This window comes from Sorex araneus, chromosome X (assembly GCF_027595985.1).
Source record: "Sorex araneus isolate mSorAra2 chromosome X, mSorAra2.pri, whole genome shotgun sequence".
In the NCBI taxonomy this organism is placed as follows: domain Eukaryota; kingdom Metazoa; phylum Chordata; class Mammalia; order Eulipotyphla; family Soricidae; genus Sorex; species Sorex araneus.
In genome coordinates, this window is record NC_073313.1 from 198,789,960 (window position 1) to 198,809,995 (window position 20,036).

General features: G+C 37.5%; 1 protein-coding gene across 6 annotated transcripts in view; it reads right to left on the reverse strand.

Annotated features, from left to right (window-relative positions):
• COBLL1 (cordon-bleu WH2 repeat protein like 1) overlaps nt 1-20,036 on the reverse strand; it is a 195,613-nt gene that overhangs the window by 53,965 nt on the left and 121,612 nt on the right. For all 6 annotated transcript variants that reach the window (XM_055122939.1, XM_055122935.1, XM_055122934.1 and 3 more), the window contains exons 4-6: nt 7,394-7,595; nt 5,679-5,907; nt 4,853-4,891 (exon numbers count right to left, since the gene is read on the reverse strand). In XM_055122939.1, coding sequence (XP_054978914.1) covers nt 4,853-4,891; nt 5,679-5,907; nt 7,394-7,595 — 470 coding nt within the window. The remainder of the gene's footprint in view (nt 1-4,852; nt 4,892-5,678; nt 5,908-7,393; nt 7,596-20,036) is intronic.

Below are 20,036 nucleotides of genomic sequence, written 5' to 3' on the forward strand. Positions count from 1 at the left end.
AATCACAATTTTATATTATGAAATAGTACTGAAGCACTGTAGCACTGTCGTCCCATCGATTTGTTCGTGTGGGCACCAGTAACATCTTCATTCTGAGACTTGTTGTTACTGTTTTTAGCATATCGAATACACCACAGGTAGCTTGCCAGGCTCTGCTGTGTGGTTGGGATACCCTCGGTAGCTTGCCGGGCTCTCCGAGAAGGATGAAGGAGTTGAATGTGGGTCGGCCGTGTGCAAGGCAAACGCTCTACCCACTATACTATTGCTCCAGTCCATTATGAAATACAATGTAGGAAATACAGAGGGCATGTAAACATTATGTGAAACCACAGGATTCTACTTAGTTATGAACAAAAGTACGAATGTAAAAAAAAATTAAAATATAAACTGCCTGGTTTTTACAACAAATATATTGTAAATAACATTATGGATCAAGGATTGTAAGTTTTAAAAACAGATCTACGCTGAAAATGCAGCTCAATGCTAAGTTTCTTGCCTTGAACGTGAGGCCTTGTGTTTGATCCCCATCACTGTCGCCACATACAAACCAATGTATCTAAGAATCATACGGTTTTTGAGATAAATCACAATATAAGATCATAAACTAAATGCCATGCTATCAATCAAAAATTGTGAATTATGGCAAAAGAAAAATAAGAGAATATTTTTCACTTAAATACACTTAAATATTAAACAGTTTATACTTAGGGATACAGAGAGTCTCTTGCCCGCACGCCTGGCTGTCTTCCCTGGGGCCCCTCGGAGGGGATGGGCTCCAGCTTCCCTCCCCACCCCGAGCAGAGTTCCTGGCAGCCGAAGACCACCAGAACCTAGCTACAGCCATGCTCGAAGCCCCTCTCCACACGTTCGGACAAGCCTCATGCATGAAGGTACTGGCAGAGGAACCCAGGTGTGTATAATTCCATCAATGGCCAACATCCAAAGACTTAAAAGCAAGCTCCCAGAAGTAGGCTATCTTGCAGCCTACTTCTCCCTCCGGGGGAAACTGGCAAGCTTCTGAGAGTTTCCTGCCCACATGGGACAGCCTTGCAAGATTCCCATGGTGTATTCATATGCTAAATCCAGTAACAAGCTGGATCCCATTCCCCTGACCCTGAAAGAGCCTGCAGTGTGACATCTTTGGGAGGGCCAAGTGGAGAGAGACTTCTAAGATCTCAGGGAAAGGAGGAGTGGAGAGGTTACTGAGCCAGCTTGAGAAATCGATGATTAATGGGATTTCGTGATCATCTTTTCGTGACTTAGGAATAATTGTATGCTTTTCACATAAAAGAACTGTTTAGAAATATAATACATTATGAAAAAGTAGGAGCCATTCAGGGGAAACAAAGATAGCTGACATTGCTAAGGATAAATTTGTAGTATATCTCAAAAAAATTAAAAAGAATAAAACTGTCACACAGTAAATCCTCATAAATAAGATGCTTCAAGTGTCAAGCAAGCCGTATGCTTCTGTACAATCATTTTAGTAATAATATTAACAACTAGTTATGGTGAACATATTTATGGTGCTTAATGGTTACTATTTTTTCGTGTTGTTAAATTCTTTTCTCAGAAAACTTCTGTGAACTAGGTATTACAAACCCTTTTAATAAGTTATGGGATCTCTGTAAATCAGAGTTAAATATCAACAAGGACTGAAACTTACTCAGAAAGCAACTCAAATACTTTGGTCTCCTGTTTTCAGAACAGAGGTCATAAATAACTCTAGGTAATATTCAATGTGTTTTGGTTCTGAAGAGACAGTACCATGGGTATGGTCCTTGCCTCGAATGTGGCCAATGACTGGTTCAACCCTGGATATCCCATACGGTCCCCGAAGCACCACCAGGACTGATTCCTGAGTGCAGAGCTAGGAGAAATAACCCCTGAGCATCCCTGGGTGTGTTCCCCCACAAGAAATTAAATATCTTTTAATGAGACACTTATAGTATTATATAAGGGGCATTTATAGCACTTGGATTTATCTTGCAAACTCTGACATAGTAAAAAGAGATTTTCCTATTCTAATTATTTTACGGTTATGTTCACAAAGCTTAATATTCCAAATAAATCACATGGTACTAAGTCTGAAAGGAATATTAGAAATCGATAGCTTTACTCTTTTGAAATAAAGCCAGCAAAAATCTAAAATTTGATTTGGGCTAAAGACAGAACTGCAAAATTAGGAGCAAGTGTCAATTACAACTGACAGGTATGTGCTGTCACTCTGTTTCCATGGATTGGTAGAGCAATGAAGTTAACATCAGACCACTAGTAAAAAAGAACAAAATTAATTACATATACATCAAAAATCTACATGGACATAAATTCTAGAGTAAATGGGGCAAAGCAAAGTCACTGGTGTTGAACTGGACAATGGGAGAGTGCCTGAGGCACTGCGGAGAGGAAAGGGGACTGAAGGCAAAAGGAACAGGTGCTCTATAGTTACTTGGTTCCTCTGCCATATGGGCACATTTTTCCAATAAAAAGGTTATTTCTAGAAATAACTCTGCAACTGGACACTATCACTGTTTTATTTTTCTGGGTAATGAAAGTAGCTAAGTTAAGTTACTCTTGAACCTGCAGGGCTCCAAGTAAACTTCAGGAAATGATCACGATCACGAAATACCATTAATCATTGATTTCTCGAGAGGGCTCAATAACCCTCCACGCCTCCTTTCCCTGAGATCTTAGAAGTCTCTCTCCACTTGGCCCTCCCAAGGATGTCGCACTGGAGGCTCTTTCAGGGTCAGGGGAATGGGATCCAGCTTGTTACTGGATTTAGCATATGAATACACCATGGGAAGCTTGCAAGGCTGTCCCATGTGGGCAGGAAACTCTCAGAAGCTTGCCAGTTTCCCCCAGAGGGAGAAGTACTTCTGGGAGCTTGCTTTTAAGTCTCTGGATGTTGGCCATTGATGGGATTACACACACCTGGGTTCCTCTGCCGGCACCTTCATGCATGAGGCTTGTCTGAAGGTGTGGAGAGGGGCCTCGAGCATGGCTGTAGCTAGGTTCCGGTGGTCTTCGCCACCGGGAGCTCTGCTCGGAGTGGGGAGGGAAGCTGGAGTCCATCCCCTCCGAGGGGCCCCGGGAAAGATAGCCAGGCGTGCGGGCAAGAGACTCTCTCCCAAGTAAACTTAGTTCAAAATAATCTAAGTGTGTGTGCTGGGTAAGGAGTACAGTGGGTAAGGCACATGTTCTGCATGCAGCCTGCATCACATATGGTCCCTAGAGCAGTATCAGGGGAGATCTCTGAGATCTCTGAGTAAGCCCCAAGCACAGCCATGTGTGACCCACAAAATAATAATGATGACAATAATAATAATAATAATAATAATAACAACAACAATAATGATAATAATAATATAATAAAATGAAACAGCTGGAGAAAGCCTATTCTGTAGAGCTTGAGGAGGTCTATCTTTCCTCACTTCTTCCAAACTCTTAATTATTACGGAAATAATCAGTGAGGACTAGACAGACAGAGCCAACTCCCTCATCAACTTATCCAATTAGTTTTGAATGTAAGTGTAGACTAAGAATTACATGTCTGTCTTCTATTTATTTTAGACATAAGAAACTGCTGGAGAGAGAGTTCAATAGGCTGACCACATAGTTTGTGTTCAGGAGGCCAAGGTTTGATCAGGTGTCGCAAAGTCTCCCAAGCACAGCAGACAATGACCTTCAAGTACAGATCAAGGAGTAGGCCCTGAGTATGTCTGGATGTAGCCCCATAAGAAAGAAATGGAGTGACTGTATCTCATGGTGGTTCAATTAAAAAAAAAAAGAAAGAAAGAAATGAATAAACTTCATAAGAAATTTCAGCTCCTTTGCTTAAGATATTCTTTGTGGTAACCACCAATAAAAATCATACTATTACGTATGTGGGCTTAATTATTCAAACTGAGAGCTACAATTATGCAAAAATTAAAATAAAAGCAGTAAAGAAAGATTCCAGTAATACAATCTGTATAGCTTGTTGGTTTGTTTTTTCTTTAGAGTTTATTATTATTGGACATTTTTAATAAAGTTGTTCGCTATGAAAACAATAAATTCCTATTCTAAAATTCTATAATAACAAAAGAAGATAAGACAGTCACCCTAAGCCCTATCACCCAAAGGTAACCACTATTAAAATTTTTTATGATATTAAATATCCTGTAGTTGTTTTCACATCCTGTATTAAATATATTGACATACTGTAAAGACTCAGTTTACCTAAAGCATTTTCTGTGTTATAAAAAAATTATTCATAAATAATTTTATGGATACTGTCTTTTTTATTTTTTTGTCTACTTTTAGGCCACACCTGGCAATGAATGCTAAAGGGTTACTCCTGGCTCTGCACTCAGGAATAACTCATGAAGGTGCTCTAGGGACTATATGTGATACCAGGGATTAAACCAGGGTCAGCTGCATGCAAGGCAAGCACCCTACCCAATATATTATTGCTGGGTCCATCATGGCTACAATATTTTCTATAATAAATATTGCTTAATTATTCTAAGTATTTTTCAAAAGAAATGAGCAGATCCTTACCTGGCACCAACAAACTATCATTTGTACCCAATAAATACCCTAGCAAATATAATTTTATTGCCTTGGTCAGAAATGTGTTATATATTATAAGAATATTTCTAATGTTAAAATGAAATATTAAGAAATCAAAAGGAAACCTTAGGTAATACTTTTAGGAAATAAAATTCAACACATTTTAATTTAAAATCTCTCACATATGTACTAATTAGTAATGTTAAGAAAAAGGGTAAACAAGCTTACTTTCAATTTACTCACTACAAATAGAGATTTCATGATACACTTTTTGTTTCTACTGATTCAGATGTCTTACCTTGTAAAGATGACTTATTGAAGGCAGTAACAGAAGTGGCTACAGAAGGAGTAAAAGAGGGTAAATTGACTGAAAAAGATGATGTATGTTCAAGTAAAAAAAAAACACTGAGTTTAAAGAAGCCTATGGAATATAAAACTACTATTTTAGGATTAAGGTTTATATTATGTATGCAAGAATGTATGTTGTCTTTTTGGTAAACACTTATTTCTCTAGTGAAATGAGTTATACTGAATAAATAAGCTTGCATTTCTCTATTAGACATCATCTATGACAATAGTACCTAACATCATCACATTTTAACTTTTAAACACCTAAGTTATTTCCATAGATTAATACTATAAGCTATGTTTGGTTTTTAAAAATTGGGGAAATTTAACTCATTTTATGTGGGTTGATTTGGGGGACTGAATTAGGAAAAATCGTCCCAAAAAATTCCAGACTTGAATGATAATTAAGACAGCAAAGTTCATGGGATGTAATTCACACCTGATTGGAACAATAACTTGACATGTGATTTTTTTATTTTCTGTTTAAAACTGCAAGTCAAAAATAAGTTAAGTTCTACAAAAATATTTATTATTACTTGGAAAAGTACATAATGGGGATAATGTTTAAGAAAAACAAGTTTTTATTTGAATTTCAATAACTGAAATCCACTTAAATTTTATTACATTTTGGTTTCATATACCATCCAGTGACATGTATTAACTTCCATCTGTAGAATCCATTAATTTATCATTACAAATTTTAGAATACCTATAAGCACAATACATACAGATAAATAAATGAACATCTTATCTATTTAAAAAGTAAAAAGTCTTACCTCTGTTGACATCCATTGCATATAATTCTCTTAGTCCCAGTTCATTAAGAGATTTTGTCAAATCAAGGGGATCCTGAGATTGATAATCCTTCAACAACAGTGTATGTAGTGGATCAAATTCACATTTGCTACATATAGTGGGTACAAGTTCTTGAAGTGATGCATGTGGGCTAACTCTCACTATTGCCTTCTGTGTTTTCTTAAAATTGATCACTACTCTCACAGTTTTCTGAAACAGATTAAAGTCATAGTTATACAATTACCTCCTAAATATATTTCTACAATAATTTCTATAACCATGAAATTACCCATATTTATTTATACAAAAAATAGCATATTTCCATCCTGGTAATTATTTTCATTAAAATTCTTTTCTAAATTCAAAGCAGATTTTTAGAAAAGTTTGTTCCTTAAAAAAGTTATTAAAGTTTTTTAATTATAAAACTCTTGTCAAGAGTTGCATCTCAAGTAGCTTTAAATGTAAAAAAGAAATACAAAAGCCTTATTTACTTCTTGGGGTTGTGGCCTACATCTAGCAGTGTACACCTAGCACTTATGGGATGTAATATTAACTCACATAGTTCCTGTGATCGAACCTGGGTCTGCTGCATGCAAGGCAAAATACCTTACACACTACCCACTGTACTATCACTTAGACCTCAAACATAAAAATCTTGTATATGGTGTAATGGGTGCTTTTTTTTTAACCTTTTAAAATATTTACATGAAAATAATCAAACATAAGAACAGAGAGCCGAACATACTTTATTCTACCCTTAAAATGAGGAATACTTATCTCTAATATTCAATTTTTAAAGTTGCCTCAATAAAAAAGTTTTTTGAGGCCAGGAAACAGGAGAGCTAGAATGCACTTTCCTTGCATGTGGCAAACCTGGGTTTGATCCCTAGCACCGAGTATGACCCCCAACCACTGCTAGGGGGATGCCGAGGAAGCCCTGGACACCAGTGGTTGTGATCCCAAAACAACATTCTTTTCTGACTGGAGAGTCTGGCATTCCCCGTAATCCCCTAAGTCAGTCAGGAATGATCCCTGAGCACTCCACAGTGTGACCCAAGCAACCCTCCCCCATGCAAAAAAAAAATAAATAAATAAAAAGAAGTAAAAAAAGCAAAATATTAAATATTATATATGTACTATTAACTCAGAAATAGTAAGATTTTTTAGTTGGTGTTTCTGGCATTATGGCTCAAATGAAAGAGTATGGAAGCTTTTAATCATCTTATCGTTTTACTGTAACTTATTAAATCCTAAAATTAGAAACATGATTATACAAGTGAAATATATAGCTCACGTATTTTGAGTTTTTAAACCTAAAGTAATCCCCAGTATTAATTAATCCAAGAATTCATAAAATCTAGGTCCTAAAATAAAGGCATAAGAAAAGGTCATGTTCACAGTCAGTTGTACTGGCAAAATTAATTTTTGTTAAATTAATCTATTCCCTCTCGGAGAGCCCAGCAAGCTACTGAGAGTATCCTGCCCACAGGACAGAGCCTGGCAAGCTACTCCTGGCGTATTCGATATGCCAAAAACAGTAACAAGTCTCACAATGAAGACATTACTGGTGCCCACTCGAGCAAATTGATGAACAATGGGACAACAGTGCTACAGTGCTAAATTCATCTATATACAGTAACTAAAAAAACTTAATACTTTAGCCACAAGACAACAAAATTAACAGTAAAATTCTTACCTCTGGAATAATAGGTGTAGGCTTTTTTTTATCCAAAATTTTTGGCTTTAAAATTACTTTCTCCACCTCCAACATTCCTATTGGTGTGTTTGGCTTAAATTTAATGGTGTTATTTTCAGCTGACAAAAGATCAATTGTGTAACTTGATGGATTTAAGTGATACTGTGCACAGAGGAATATCAATAAGTCCATCATAGGTTTACTGTAAAACAAAAGTAAAGTTCATTATAAAGATTCATAAAAAAATGGCAAAGCATTTTTTGAAGCCCAATTGTCTTAAATGGATTAAAAACAAAATTTATCGAATAGCATTTGTGATAGATATAGATAGCTTTAAAATCTAACTATACAATATTTTAGAATAGAAGTACTGAAATTAAGATGGTAAGCTAAAGTATTTAAGAGAGTATAATTCTAGAGTAGATTTAAAAGTTGTATTTCATTTGTCTGGTAGTCTACCTATAAATTTCAAGAGAAATATGAATGAGCTTTTTACTTAAAGTACTTCAACAAGTAAGTCATTTTTTTTTACAGAAGAATAGCTATTAAGGGGCTGGAGCAATAGCACAGTGGGTAGGGTGTTTGCCTTGCACGCGGCCGACCCGGGTTCGATTCTTAGCATCCCATATGGCCCCCTGAGCACCGCCAGGAGTGATTCCTGAATGCAGAGCCAGGAGTAACCCCTGTGCATAGCCAGGTGTGACCCAAAAAGAAAAAAAAAAAGAATAGCTATTAACTTTAGAAGATGTTCTTTCAGAATATTTAAGGAGTGCTGGCATCTTATATTGCCTCCCTGTTTGTCTTATTTTCTGGGCCACAAGGCAAGTACCATACCCACTATACTACCACTTTGGCCCCCATACTGGCAGTCTTTAGTCTATAAATTGAATTTTTCAATGTTATCAAAAGAATGAAATGTGAGAACAAACTCCATTCTTTAGAAAAAGCAGTGTGCATCTGCATGAGATAGGTAGAAATGCCATGAAGCAAAGTATAGATTTCTAATTTTTTGAAACAATACTTAGTATTTTCTAGACACAGAATACAGATACACAGGATTAATTCATCTGCACTCATAAGTCTCTACTAGATAACTCGGCAAGTATCAACAGATCTGCACAAGCTACAGACCAAAGTGGGTCTGCTTTAAAAATATTACACTCACATACACACAAACACATATATGCAGTTTTGTTAGAACAGAGCTATTTGATGATATAAAATCAAGGAAGGGGCTGGAGCGATAGCACAGCGGGTAGGGCATTTGCCTTGCATGCAGCCGACTCGGGTTCGATTCCTCCGCCCCTCTCGGAGAGCCCGGCAAGCTACTGAAAGTATCTAGCCTGCACAGCAGAGCCTGGCAAGCTACCCGTGGCGTATTTGATATGCCCAAAACAGCAACAAGTATCACAATGGAGAAGTTACTGGTGCCCGATCAAGCAAATCGATGAGCAACGGGAAACAGTGACAGTAACATCAAGGATGGTTTTTGTGTTAAAGCAGCAAATTTGAGTTGTGACTGAGGCTCTATGAATCAGAACTCTAATATGCTTCAGTCCTTGGCAGGGATTATATGCTAGATAACCAAAGTCAGCTCAGAAATGCATACTGTCTTTATTCTTTCAGTGGGGAAGAGAGTTGGGCCATACCTCTCTATCTGTGACCATGCCAAGAATTGTGTCTGGGGGGTGCTCCTGGCTGTTTTCAGTACACCCAGAGGTACAGGGGCTCCAAAGCCAGCATTCTGCTCGCAAACCATGCACTGAGTCTTTCTCTCTGGCCCACATAAAGTAACTCCAGGTGGTGATTAAATTTCACATACTGACAGTAGCATAGAACCTATTTCTCTAAGAAATTATGCACTCAATTTGTGATTTAGACAGGTCCCAGGTTTTTGCTTCTCTTTCCACAGATTCTACATATAGCATAGTTGTATTTTTATTTATACCATCAACGAAGCAATGTGATCTGATCTTTTCTTCAATTTTAGTCCATGAGAAAAGCAGACTAAGAAACATTTGTTTTATGACCTTTCCTCATGTCTGGTGATCTTAATCTACTAGCTCATATTTAATATGGAAACCCTAAAAAACTGTTGGAAAACTGTTTGGCAACAATGTGACCAGAATTTACAAAATGCATCAAGGAAAATGTTGGCCTAGAGCTCCATGACACTAACTTCAGAGGCATATTCAATAACGTTACTTTATTAACAAAGAAAATAAAAGCACAATTAAACTAATCAGAATAAATTACACCAAAGTAAATGTTTCTACACTTCGAAAGCAATGCAACTGAATTAAAAATAGATTCTGCGGGGCTGGAGTGATAGCACAGCGGGTAGGGCGTTTGTTTGCATTGCACGAGGCCGACCCGGATTCGAATCCTAGCATCCCATATGGTCCTCTGAGCACCGCCAGGGGTGGTTCCTGAGTGCACAGCCAGGAGTAATCCTTGTGCATCGCCGGGTGTGACCCAAAAAGCAAAAAAAAAAAAAAAAAAAAAGATTCTGGGCCAGGGTGTGGCTCACTGATAGCACATTTACTCTGCATGTGGAAGGACACAACTTCTATTCGCAGTAGGAAATGCCAATAAATTTTTTTTTAATTCGGTAATAGTACAAAATATCCAAATACTTCCTACTGAATAGCAAAAGTACTCACATACAATTAATCTGACAAAGGATTAATATTCAAGATATATAAAGCATTCTCAGAATTCAAAAACAAACACCGATCAACACACACTCAAAGTTTGATAATAAGCTATGTAAAGGTATGAAATTATATCTCTACAACATATGTTGTTCTATAAACGAATATTGTCTAAATTAAAAAGGAGCAAAAAGCACTCTAAAAAGAGTAGGGTCTGTAGTCACAGTGTATCTTGGTGACACTACAGCCACAAAAAAGAAAAAGACATTTTTATGTGATATACTTATGAAATTTACCACAGTGACCCATAAATAAATCACAACAGTCCTGGGTACTGGTGCAATGGTTAAACTAAGGAAGAAAAAAGAAATTATGAAAGGTAGTCTGAAAATAAGAATCAAAAAAATAACATTTAAAGCTGAACCAAAGGTGACTCCAAGAAGAGAAATCTCTACAATATCATAAAGGAGACTGAATCCCCATAAGAGGTGGAAGACAGTGCCGGAGAGTTGGCTCAGCAATAATTTTACCTTACTAACAAAGAAAACAAAAGCAAAATTAAACTAATCAGACTAGATTATGTCAAACTGAAAGTTTTTTTTAACTGCAAAACAATGGCAACTGAATTAAAATTAGATCCTGGGCCCGAAGAGGTCCAGGATCAATCCTTGCACAGGTGGGTTCCTGAGCACCATTGGTATGGCTCCAAAACAAAGAGCAGAACAGAAAGAAGCAGAAGATGAATTTAGACCAATGTTATCTACAAATTTAGGGGCAGAGTGACTTCAAGGTGTGACCTAGTTACCTAGTACCTATATGTGAACTCCTCACTAGCACAACATTTACCAAACTTCATTCCTAGGACTGAACCTAAGCTTAGGCACACAGTGAAGGCAATGGTGCTGAATGAAGCATTTACAAGAATCAATAATCAATTAAACAATTCAGCTAAAACAATCCTAGCAGGCAATATAAAATATATCTCTGTGCTGAACTGAAATAGGTAAAGGCCAAGAGGTTGAATCCTATGCTAAAACAAACAAAACTGCTTTTCCTTTTTAACTAACAAACGTGACTATCTAGTCTTATCTAAAAGTCATGCCTGTCATTCTTACAGAAAGGTGGGATCTAAGTGCTACATAAGACCTTTTCCCAAAATAGTTTCAATGACCTAAGCAGTTCAAATGCCTGAAGTATTTAATTAAAGCTTCAGCAATTGGCACTAAAAGCACAGAGGAGATGACCCTGCCCCAGAGGATTTTGAAGGTGGGAATTACCGTCTGGCTCTACCTCCAAGGAGTGATCATACTACAAAAGTAGGACATTAACTTTTAAGTAAAGCCCTGTACTGAATGGGGCTGCTGTCATGATTAGCCACAGAGTACACCTACAAAAAATGAAATCATCTCTTAAATATAGTTGTTTGAAATTATGTACCTGAATGCCAAAAGACTTCTACTAAATACCACAATTTTGGTTTGAGATAATTATTATGAACTGATGCACTTAATAGCAGTTGGCTTATAGGTTTAACCACAGGATCACTACAGAAACTTTGTTTGTTTTCCTGTTTGCTAAAGCAGAAGCACATGTTAGCCATCTACCTGAAACCCAATTCACATTATTAAAAGTTGAAAAGAAGGGTCAGAGATATCTCAATAGACTGAGTGCGTATTTTACATGCCAGTCCCCAGGTTCACCCCCTGGAACAATAGGGTCCCTTCAGCAGCTCCAGCAACTGAGCACAGACCTTGAAGTAGTGCCCTTCTCTCACCCCTAACCCTAGTTGGTGTGATCCCCAAACAAAGCAAAGCCCCCCAAAAGAAAATGATCACAGTTTATCCTCAATTCTTTATCCAAATATGAAATAATCTCTCCCTGTACTATACTACCACATCTGATTTTGTATTTGTTTCATTACTTAAGAGTGTGTTTTGGGGCAGGAGTGATAGTACAGCAGGGAGGGCGTTTGCCTTGCATGTGGCCAACCCAGGTTCAATCCTTGGCATCCCATATAGTCCTTGAGCCAGTAACTCTTGAGTGAAGACCCTGGAGGAACCCTTTAGCATTTCTGGGTGTGATCCAAAAAAGCAAAAATTAAAAAAAGAAAAAGAGTGTGTTTTGCAGGAACAGGGTTATAGCTCAGTAGTACACAGTTTACCTTGCAAGTATAAAGCCCTGGCTTAGCTCCCTGGAAATGCAAAAAAGAAAGCAAAAGTCTGCTTTGTCTCTGTTTTGCTTTGAGGCCATATCCAGCGGTGTTCAAGGCTTACTCCGGGCTCTGTGCTTTAAAGGATCACTCCTGGATCCCTGAATGGAGTGCTAGCAGTCAAAGCCGGGTCAGCTGTGCGCAAGGCAAACACCCTACCCACGGAACTATTTTTTCCAACCTCAAGTCTGCTTTGAACTCATAGGCTTTTTTTTTAAGTAAATTAACTTCCTGACAATTTTTTTTTAGTTTTTAAAACTCGCTTTGAAATGAAGAAAGCCTTGTGATACTTACCAATTTATTATAGAAAGAAATATCAATTTCTGTAACAATTTTATAACTACTAGATCACATAAGTCTACCACAGAAGCGACTCACACATAAATGAAAAAGTGAGAATAAGGAAACTATGTAATAAAGAGCTTCTGTAAAATGAAGGCTGATCTGGGTTTGATTCCTCCATCCCTCTCAGAGAGCCTGGCAAGTTACTGAGAGTATCCTGACCGCACGGCAGAGCCTGGCAAGCTACCCGTGGTGTATTCGGTATGCCAAAAACAGTAACAACAAGTCTCACAATGGAGACTTTACTGGTGTCCATTCGAGCAAATCAATGAACAATGGGACAACGGGCTACGGTAAAATGAAGGAGCAGTTAAGGTTAGAACAAGGACCTCGCATCTGGTACTTCATATTCATTTGGCTCCACCATCCTACAAGTTAGTGTTTAGGATGGGCCCAGTCTGCAGCCTGCTACTTGCAACAGTTCTACTTCATAGATGAATTACATCAGTAGCCACCTCCTAAATCTTCTGAGCTCTCTTTCATTTGTGACATAAACTGGGGATAATCTTGTCCTCATTTTTCTACCCACTGGGTAAGTCAAGACTTTCATTTTTATGCTTTAAAGATGAAAAATGCAGGTCATAATTCACCATGGAGCGTTTGGAATAGCAAGAAGTTCAACAACTGCCTTAATGAATTTCCAACCCCCAGAGGTGGTAAAACAGATTTCCTTATAAACAGAGTGGTCATGTCACTTATTCCGTTGGAACTCTGAGAATAAAGGGGTTCTGTTTCATAATCATTCTGGCAGAGTAAGTGAAAACAATGACTGCCAGGGAAAATAAAAATATATGGAAAGAACTGACCATGACTACATGGACTTCAAGTTCCTGACAAGGAATTCAACTACGAATTCTTATTATGATTCCCTAAATCTGCTTCTATATCTAACAGTATATGTTATTTTCAATGAATCTTCAAAGCTCAATGGAGTTGGATTGGTTCTAGCTGTCCCTTATGAATGGACATTGTCAAGACCATTAGACTTGGTGATGGGAATTCTTAGAAAAGATTTTGTTACTGATGTTTATTCATCTAACCTACAAAATTCAGTAATGAGATGGGAAATAAAACTTACTTGCTAAATATGACTGTGCATATGTGTGAAATGAAGTGCATGTAATGCATAAAAAAATACAGTTACAGGGCGGGGGGTTGCGGGGGTGAGCAGGATGGGAGGTGTACTGTGTTTGTTTTTTTTTTTTGTCTTCGGTGGTGGGATATGGGCACTGGTGAAGGGATGGTTGTTTCAGCATTTTATGACTAAGACTTAAGCCTGAAAGCATTGTAATTTTCCACGTGGTGATTCAATAAAATAAAATTTTAAAAAAATACAAGGAATCTCGAATTTGGGAATGCTTAGTTGAGTTATACTATAGGAAACATTCATCATCATCATCATCATCATCATCCTGATGATTGTTGATTTTCTTGAATGGTCTCAGTAACGTCTCCATTCGTCCTGGCCCTGAGATTTTAGAAGCCTCTCTTTACTTGTTCTTCCCAGCAGTGCCGCATTGGAGGCTCTTTCAGGGTCAGGGGAATGAGACCCATCACTGTTACTGGTTTTGGCATGTGAATATGTCACAGGGAGTTTGCCAGGCTCTCCCATGTGGGCAGGAAACTCTCAGTAGCTTGCCAGGTTCTCTGAGAGGGAAAACTAGGCTATAAGATATTCAAGCTTCCGGAAGCTTGGTTTCATAGTCTCTGAATGTTGGCCATTGATGGGATTACATGGCACTGGGGGCAGTTTCTGGGTGTGACCACCTTGCTACTGGAAAATGGGGGATCTGGGCCGAAGAGGCACAAACCTGAGCAGGCTCGGAGATATCAGCCCGGGGCCGCATACCTGGGTTCCTCTGCTGGTTCCTTCATGCGTGAGGCTCGTCTGAATGTGTGGAGAGGGGCCTTGAGCATGGCTGTGGCTGTGGCTATATAAAGTCCATGCCAAGCTTTCTTTTCTATAACATAATCTCCACATCTGCCACTGCCAGTCCCATTCCCATCAGGTCACCAAGTTTATCTTTTACTTTATATATTCATCCTACAGAGAACCTTTTCTCCACTAAGATGGTCATAGTTTTGGGGCCAGAGCGAGGACAGTGGGGAGGAGCTTGCCTTGAACATTAACAATTCCTATGGCCACCTGAGCCCCACCAGGAGTGATTTCTGAGCACAGATCTGTAGTATGCTCTGATTACTGCCTGGTGTGGCCCCAAAATAAACAACAACAACAAAAAGATGATCACAGTCCCCTTAAATGGAAAGAAGACAGAAGAAACCTACATTATATTTTTATGTACTTAGTGAGCACTAGTTCCTGTGTCTTAATTTACAATTTCTGCAATAGTATTTTATTTTGGAACCCAATCATTTTATTCAGTGTAACACCAGTCAGCTAAAACAGTGCTGCTCAAAAACAAAACCAAACCAAAACAAACAAGAACAGGTTTTCTCAACCTTTTCCCAACCATAGCCCCTTCCCACTGCTTCCTACCTGTGATCCTTCTCTCCCATCAGTTGGCCCCATAGTCTTGGACCCATTTACATGCAACCCACCCAGAAAGAAGCCAATGTGGCTCTCTGTTGGGAAGCACTATAGGACTATACTTTCCAGTGTCCTGTGCAGTCAGGACTGGGCATGAGTGAAATGGTATGTGCGAGACTATAGTAAAATCTCCTTGTGGTTGGGGAGATAGGTCCAAGGGTAGGAGATTACGTTTGCGAGTGGGAGTCCTGAGTTTGACCTCTAGGATGACATAATGCGCTAAACATCAAACTGTGTCTCCCCCGAATCAAAACACAGACATAGCACCAACAAGAAACTCTCCTTTACACTTACACTCTTTTCCCTTTCTGGCTGATAGGATGGACCAGTCACCTTTGAGGCCACAAGTGGGAAAAGACAGTCTCCACCACCTGGGTCCCCTCCTTAGACTCATGGAAGCTCCACACTCCTGTCAACCAGAGTAACTGCTTCAGACTGTAATGCATCTGAGGCACTATACAATATTCGATTTATTTGTATTAGAAGCTACCATTATCCTAACAGAAATTTTAGAAGTTAGAGCTGCTGAAATTTTCAATTTTGTTTTGGGGCCATACCTGGCGGTGCTCAGGACTCATTCCTGGCCGTGCTCAGGAATCATTCTTGGTGGGGCTCAGGGTTTGAACCCAGGTAAGCCGTGTGCAAGACAAGCATCCTGCCCATTCTGGCATCTAATGCCATCTCTGGCATTAGAGTTGCTGGAATTTAATCATATTGGCACCATGACTTCCAAAACATATTCTGTGGGGACCACACCCAGTGGTGCTCAGGGCATACTCCTATTACTTCTGATTTTGTGCCCAAGAGCTACTCCTGAAAATGATCAGGGACTATGCAAGATACGAGTGATCGAATCTGGGTCAGCTGTATCCAAGTCAAATTCCTTAGCTCCCATATTATCTCTTCAACGAAATATTTACATTTTAACTATCTTATCCTGGAAATATTACTTCAAAAAAGTGGCTGAACAAAGAAACATTTTATATGAAGAAAAATGACTAATTTCTACATAGAGGGTTCCCAATTTATTTCTTGGTTAAGTAACATGAATTCAGAAATCTAGTATGTCTCAATAGGAAACATTAATAAAAAAAATTATAAAAATTAAGGTTAAAATAATTATAATCAAGATTAAGTATTAAACTGGCAAACATTCTTATATCAAATACTGAAAATACACAATTTAAGAAAGCTTATTTTTAATCACCATCTTAAACTAAACTCCTGGTCTGTTTGTTGTCTTTGAATTTTTTTAAGGCTAATTATAAATAAGTACCCTCATAGAACTATGATTTAAAATAATACCTAGCAACTCAGACATACCCCAATCAAAACCAGAAATATTACTAATATATCTCCCCTTAACTAGGACCTTCAAATATATAAGATAAAATATCACTGACATAAAAGTTAGAAATCATTAACTAAAACCAAAAAAGGTTGGCTACAAGACAGTATTACAGTATGATGCCATATTATTAAACACACACATTCAAATCCCACAAGGTCAATATAAGTATGTATGCTTATGTGTATGAATATATACATTTGTGTGTGCATGAATAAAATGTCACTTATTTTATTGCTGGTCATTATAATCTGCTTAATAATTACATAGGCTTACCATTTTTTGGCTTATATGTATTTTCCACCTTTCTCCAATACAATATGAGGAATGATAGGAAAGAAAACAGAATAACCCTCCTAGATTCAATTCTTAGGTTACAGAATTTTTAAGCCTCACTAATTAAAATCAAAGCAGTACTGTTCTATTGTCATTCCTAGCAATAACTTAACATTTTATAATATAATTTTTAAGCTATCACAACATAAGTATCTAAAACATAATGCGTACCAAACAATATATTTTCAGTTTATTTCCAATCTATTTTATAGTACATTTACAGTACATTGTAATTATTTGACACTCTAAGTACATGAAAGTATAATGTTAACTTCTGACATTCTGAGATCCATATTGATGCAATACCATGTTGTTTGAAACAGAAATGACCCATGTTGACTGTCATTTTTCATAATGCACTTTATTCCCAACAGGTGGCGCTGCACTCCATGGAAAATACTTGAAATAATACTTGAACTAATAACAGATAAATAATTATCTGACCCACCCAATACAGTCATGTGCATAGACTGTCTTTGAATCATTTTACAGACATCACCCAGAGAGCTAAGATGATTTTACTGGGGTCGCACAATAACTTCTAGAGTTAATGATAGAGCCTGGGGATTTTCCATATATTTATGTATAAAAGAATTTCAAGGATTTACCTTCAAACTTCTAAATGTATATATTATATCACCCCTCTCACCACCCAAGTTTTGGTTTAAAAGTGCACAACTGAATAGATTCTTCACCCTCGTTGCTTCATGCTTCTCCCTTTTTTTGTTTTGTTGTCTTTGTTTTGGGGGCCACACTTAGCAGAGCTCAGGGCTTACTTCTAGTTCTGCATTCAGGGATCACTCCAGGAAGTGCTTGAGGGATCATATGGGATGCCAGGGATCGAACCTGGGTCAGCCAAGTGCAAGGCAAACACCCTACCCACTATACTATCGCTCAGTCCTCCATGCTCCTCCCTATTTCCTCCAAAAATCATCAGAGTTTTCATAAAGTCTAGAAGTTAGTTTTGTTGTTTTGAGGACTTGGGTGGTTTTTTTTTTTTTACTTCATGTTCTGTTTTGTTTGCGTTTTTACTCCTATTGACATTCTCCTATTTGCTCAAATTAAAACAAACTGCTATTACAACAACTGCATAAAGAGAAATCTCCTTAGTGATAAATGGTACTTATTTTATTCCTCCTTCATATAAGAAATTGTGCTGGTATGGTCACAGAATATTCTAAAGTGAAATACAAATAATTAATATTAAACTTATTTCTCCAGAATTTCTCAAAAGAACATCTATATATTCTGGGAAAAGAAAAAGAAGAAGAAAAAGGAATAAATATATATTTTGTGAAATGCTGAACAGACATCTGGCATTAACAGGTAAGAGAGGGAGAGATGCTCCCCAGATTTCCTAATTTTCTTTAGTGTATAGAATAGTTTATAAATTCATTTATATGAAAGCTAACTTTTCCCAAGTACTGGTAGGTACTCTCATAATGCTGATGTGAGATGCTGCATTTTCTAAACAGGGCGGCCCCTCGACAACTTGTCTCTGAAAAGCTTTAACGTCCCCTGCTGGCAAGGCACAGAATTGCTTCATCTGGTGAAAAGGTCATTTATTCTACTAGTGTATATGAATATACATATATGTATATACATATACACATACCTACAAATAAATAAATATAGACTTGTACTTCTACATGCATATCTATGCAGTTACTTCCCCTTAGCAACCCTGATGTTCCGAGACCCCCAGGGACTCTCTGAAAATGGATAATACTAAATCCTATATATACTATATATTTTTCCAATAATACTTAGGATAGTTTGATATATAATTTAGCGACACTGAAAGATTAACAAAATTAATAAAATAGAATAATTATATTAATATAATATAATAAAATTATGTAAATATTATTTCTTTCTCAAAAATTTATGTATTATTTCGGGACTAGTTGATTGAGGGTAACTGGGACTACCCAAATCTTGAATAAGAGGGAAATACTGAAAATACCTATCATGCTCATGTACACACACATACACAGTAGCATTCATGGGACTATTTATAAAAATATTCAAATTTTCCTTCCTTTGATCTGATCATCTGCAATGACAGGAGATACAGAAATACAAAAGAGTTTTAAGATATTAAAATATTAATATTATTATTATTATTAGGGCTGGAGCGATAGAACACCGGGTAGGGCGGTTGCCTTGCACGAGGCCGACCCAATTTCTCCACCCCTCTCAGAGTGCCTGGCAAGCTACTGAGAGTATCTCGCCTGCATGGCAGAGTCTGGAGAGCTACCCGTGGCGTAGTTGATATGCCAAAAACAATAATAAGTCTCACAGTGAAGACGTTACTGGTGCCCACTCAATCAAATCGATGAGCAACACGATGACAGTGACAGTGATTTTGCAGTACTGGGAATCAAACCCAGGGTTTCACACATGCCAAATACCATCAGCCCTCAAATGATTATTAATTCAACAGGTTAGCAAACTAATACAAGACAGCAAGGTTTTTGTTTCAACCTGAGCATAAAGTCTTTTACAAACTTCCAACCTTATTGTGTTCTCTAATCTGAATAAGCTCTTTGGTGAAAAACCAATGTACAAACAGAGCATTCTTCTGAAGATAATGCTGTGCGTTCACATTCTCACAAATGGAACATTCTGAGCATACCCCTGCCTGCATTGTGAAAGATGACAGAAGGAATTCTCTCAAAATCTTCCCCAAATATATGTCCAAAGACAAATGCTTTTCAAAAGTGAAAAGAACAATATGTTTGATAAATATTAACTTTGGTCTAACACTGTGATTACTATTTTTAAACTGCATATATAAATAATGCAAACAAAATCAATGTAAGGCAAAAATATTCAGATGAATTACAAAATATGTCCTCAAGAAGTTAGAGTAGAGACCCTTTACAGTAGCAATGAAGTAAGCTTTATCTAAAAGATCGGATCACTTAAAATTATTTAGAATTACTCTTTCTTAGTCTCCCACCAAATTCTGATAACATTCTGTTGAGAATTTTCTAACTCCTTCATAGCAAAAAGAGCATTTTATTTCATGTCATCTATGTCATAACAAGTCTTCACATCGAGTAACCACATTTTTCAGAAAGTGAATTTTTTCAATTCAAACATTTCTTTTTGTTCTTACTATCTGCAAACTTTATGGTGATATTTTATCATCATTTGATTTTTGCATTTCTGGGGGTGGCCACAGCTAGCAATGCTCAGGA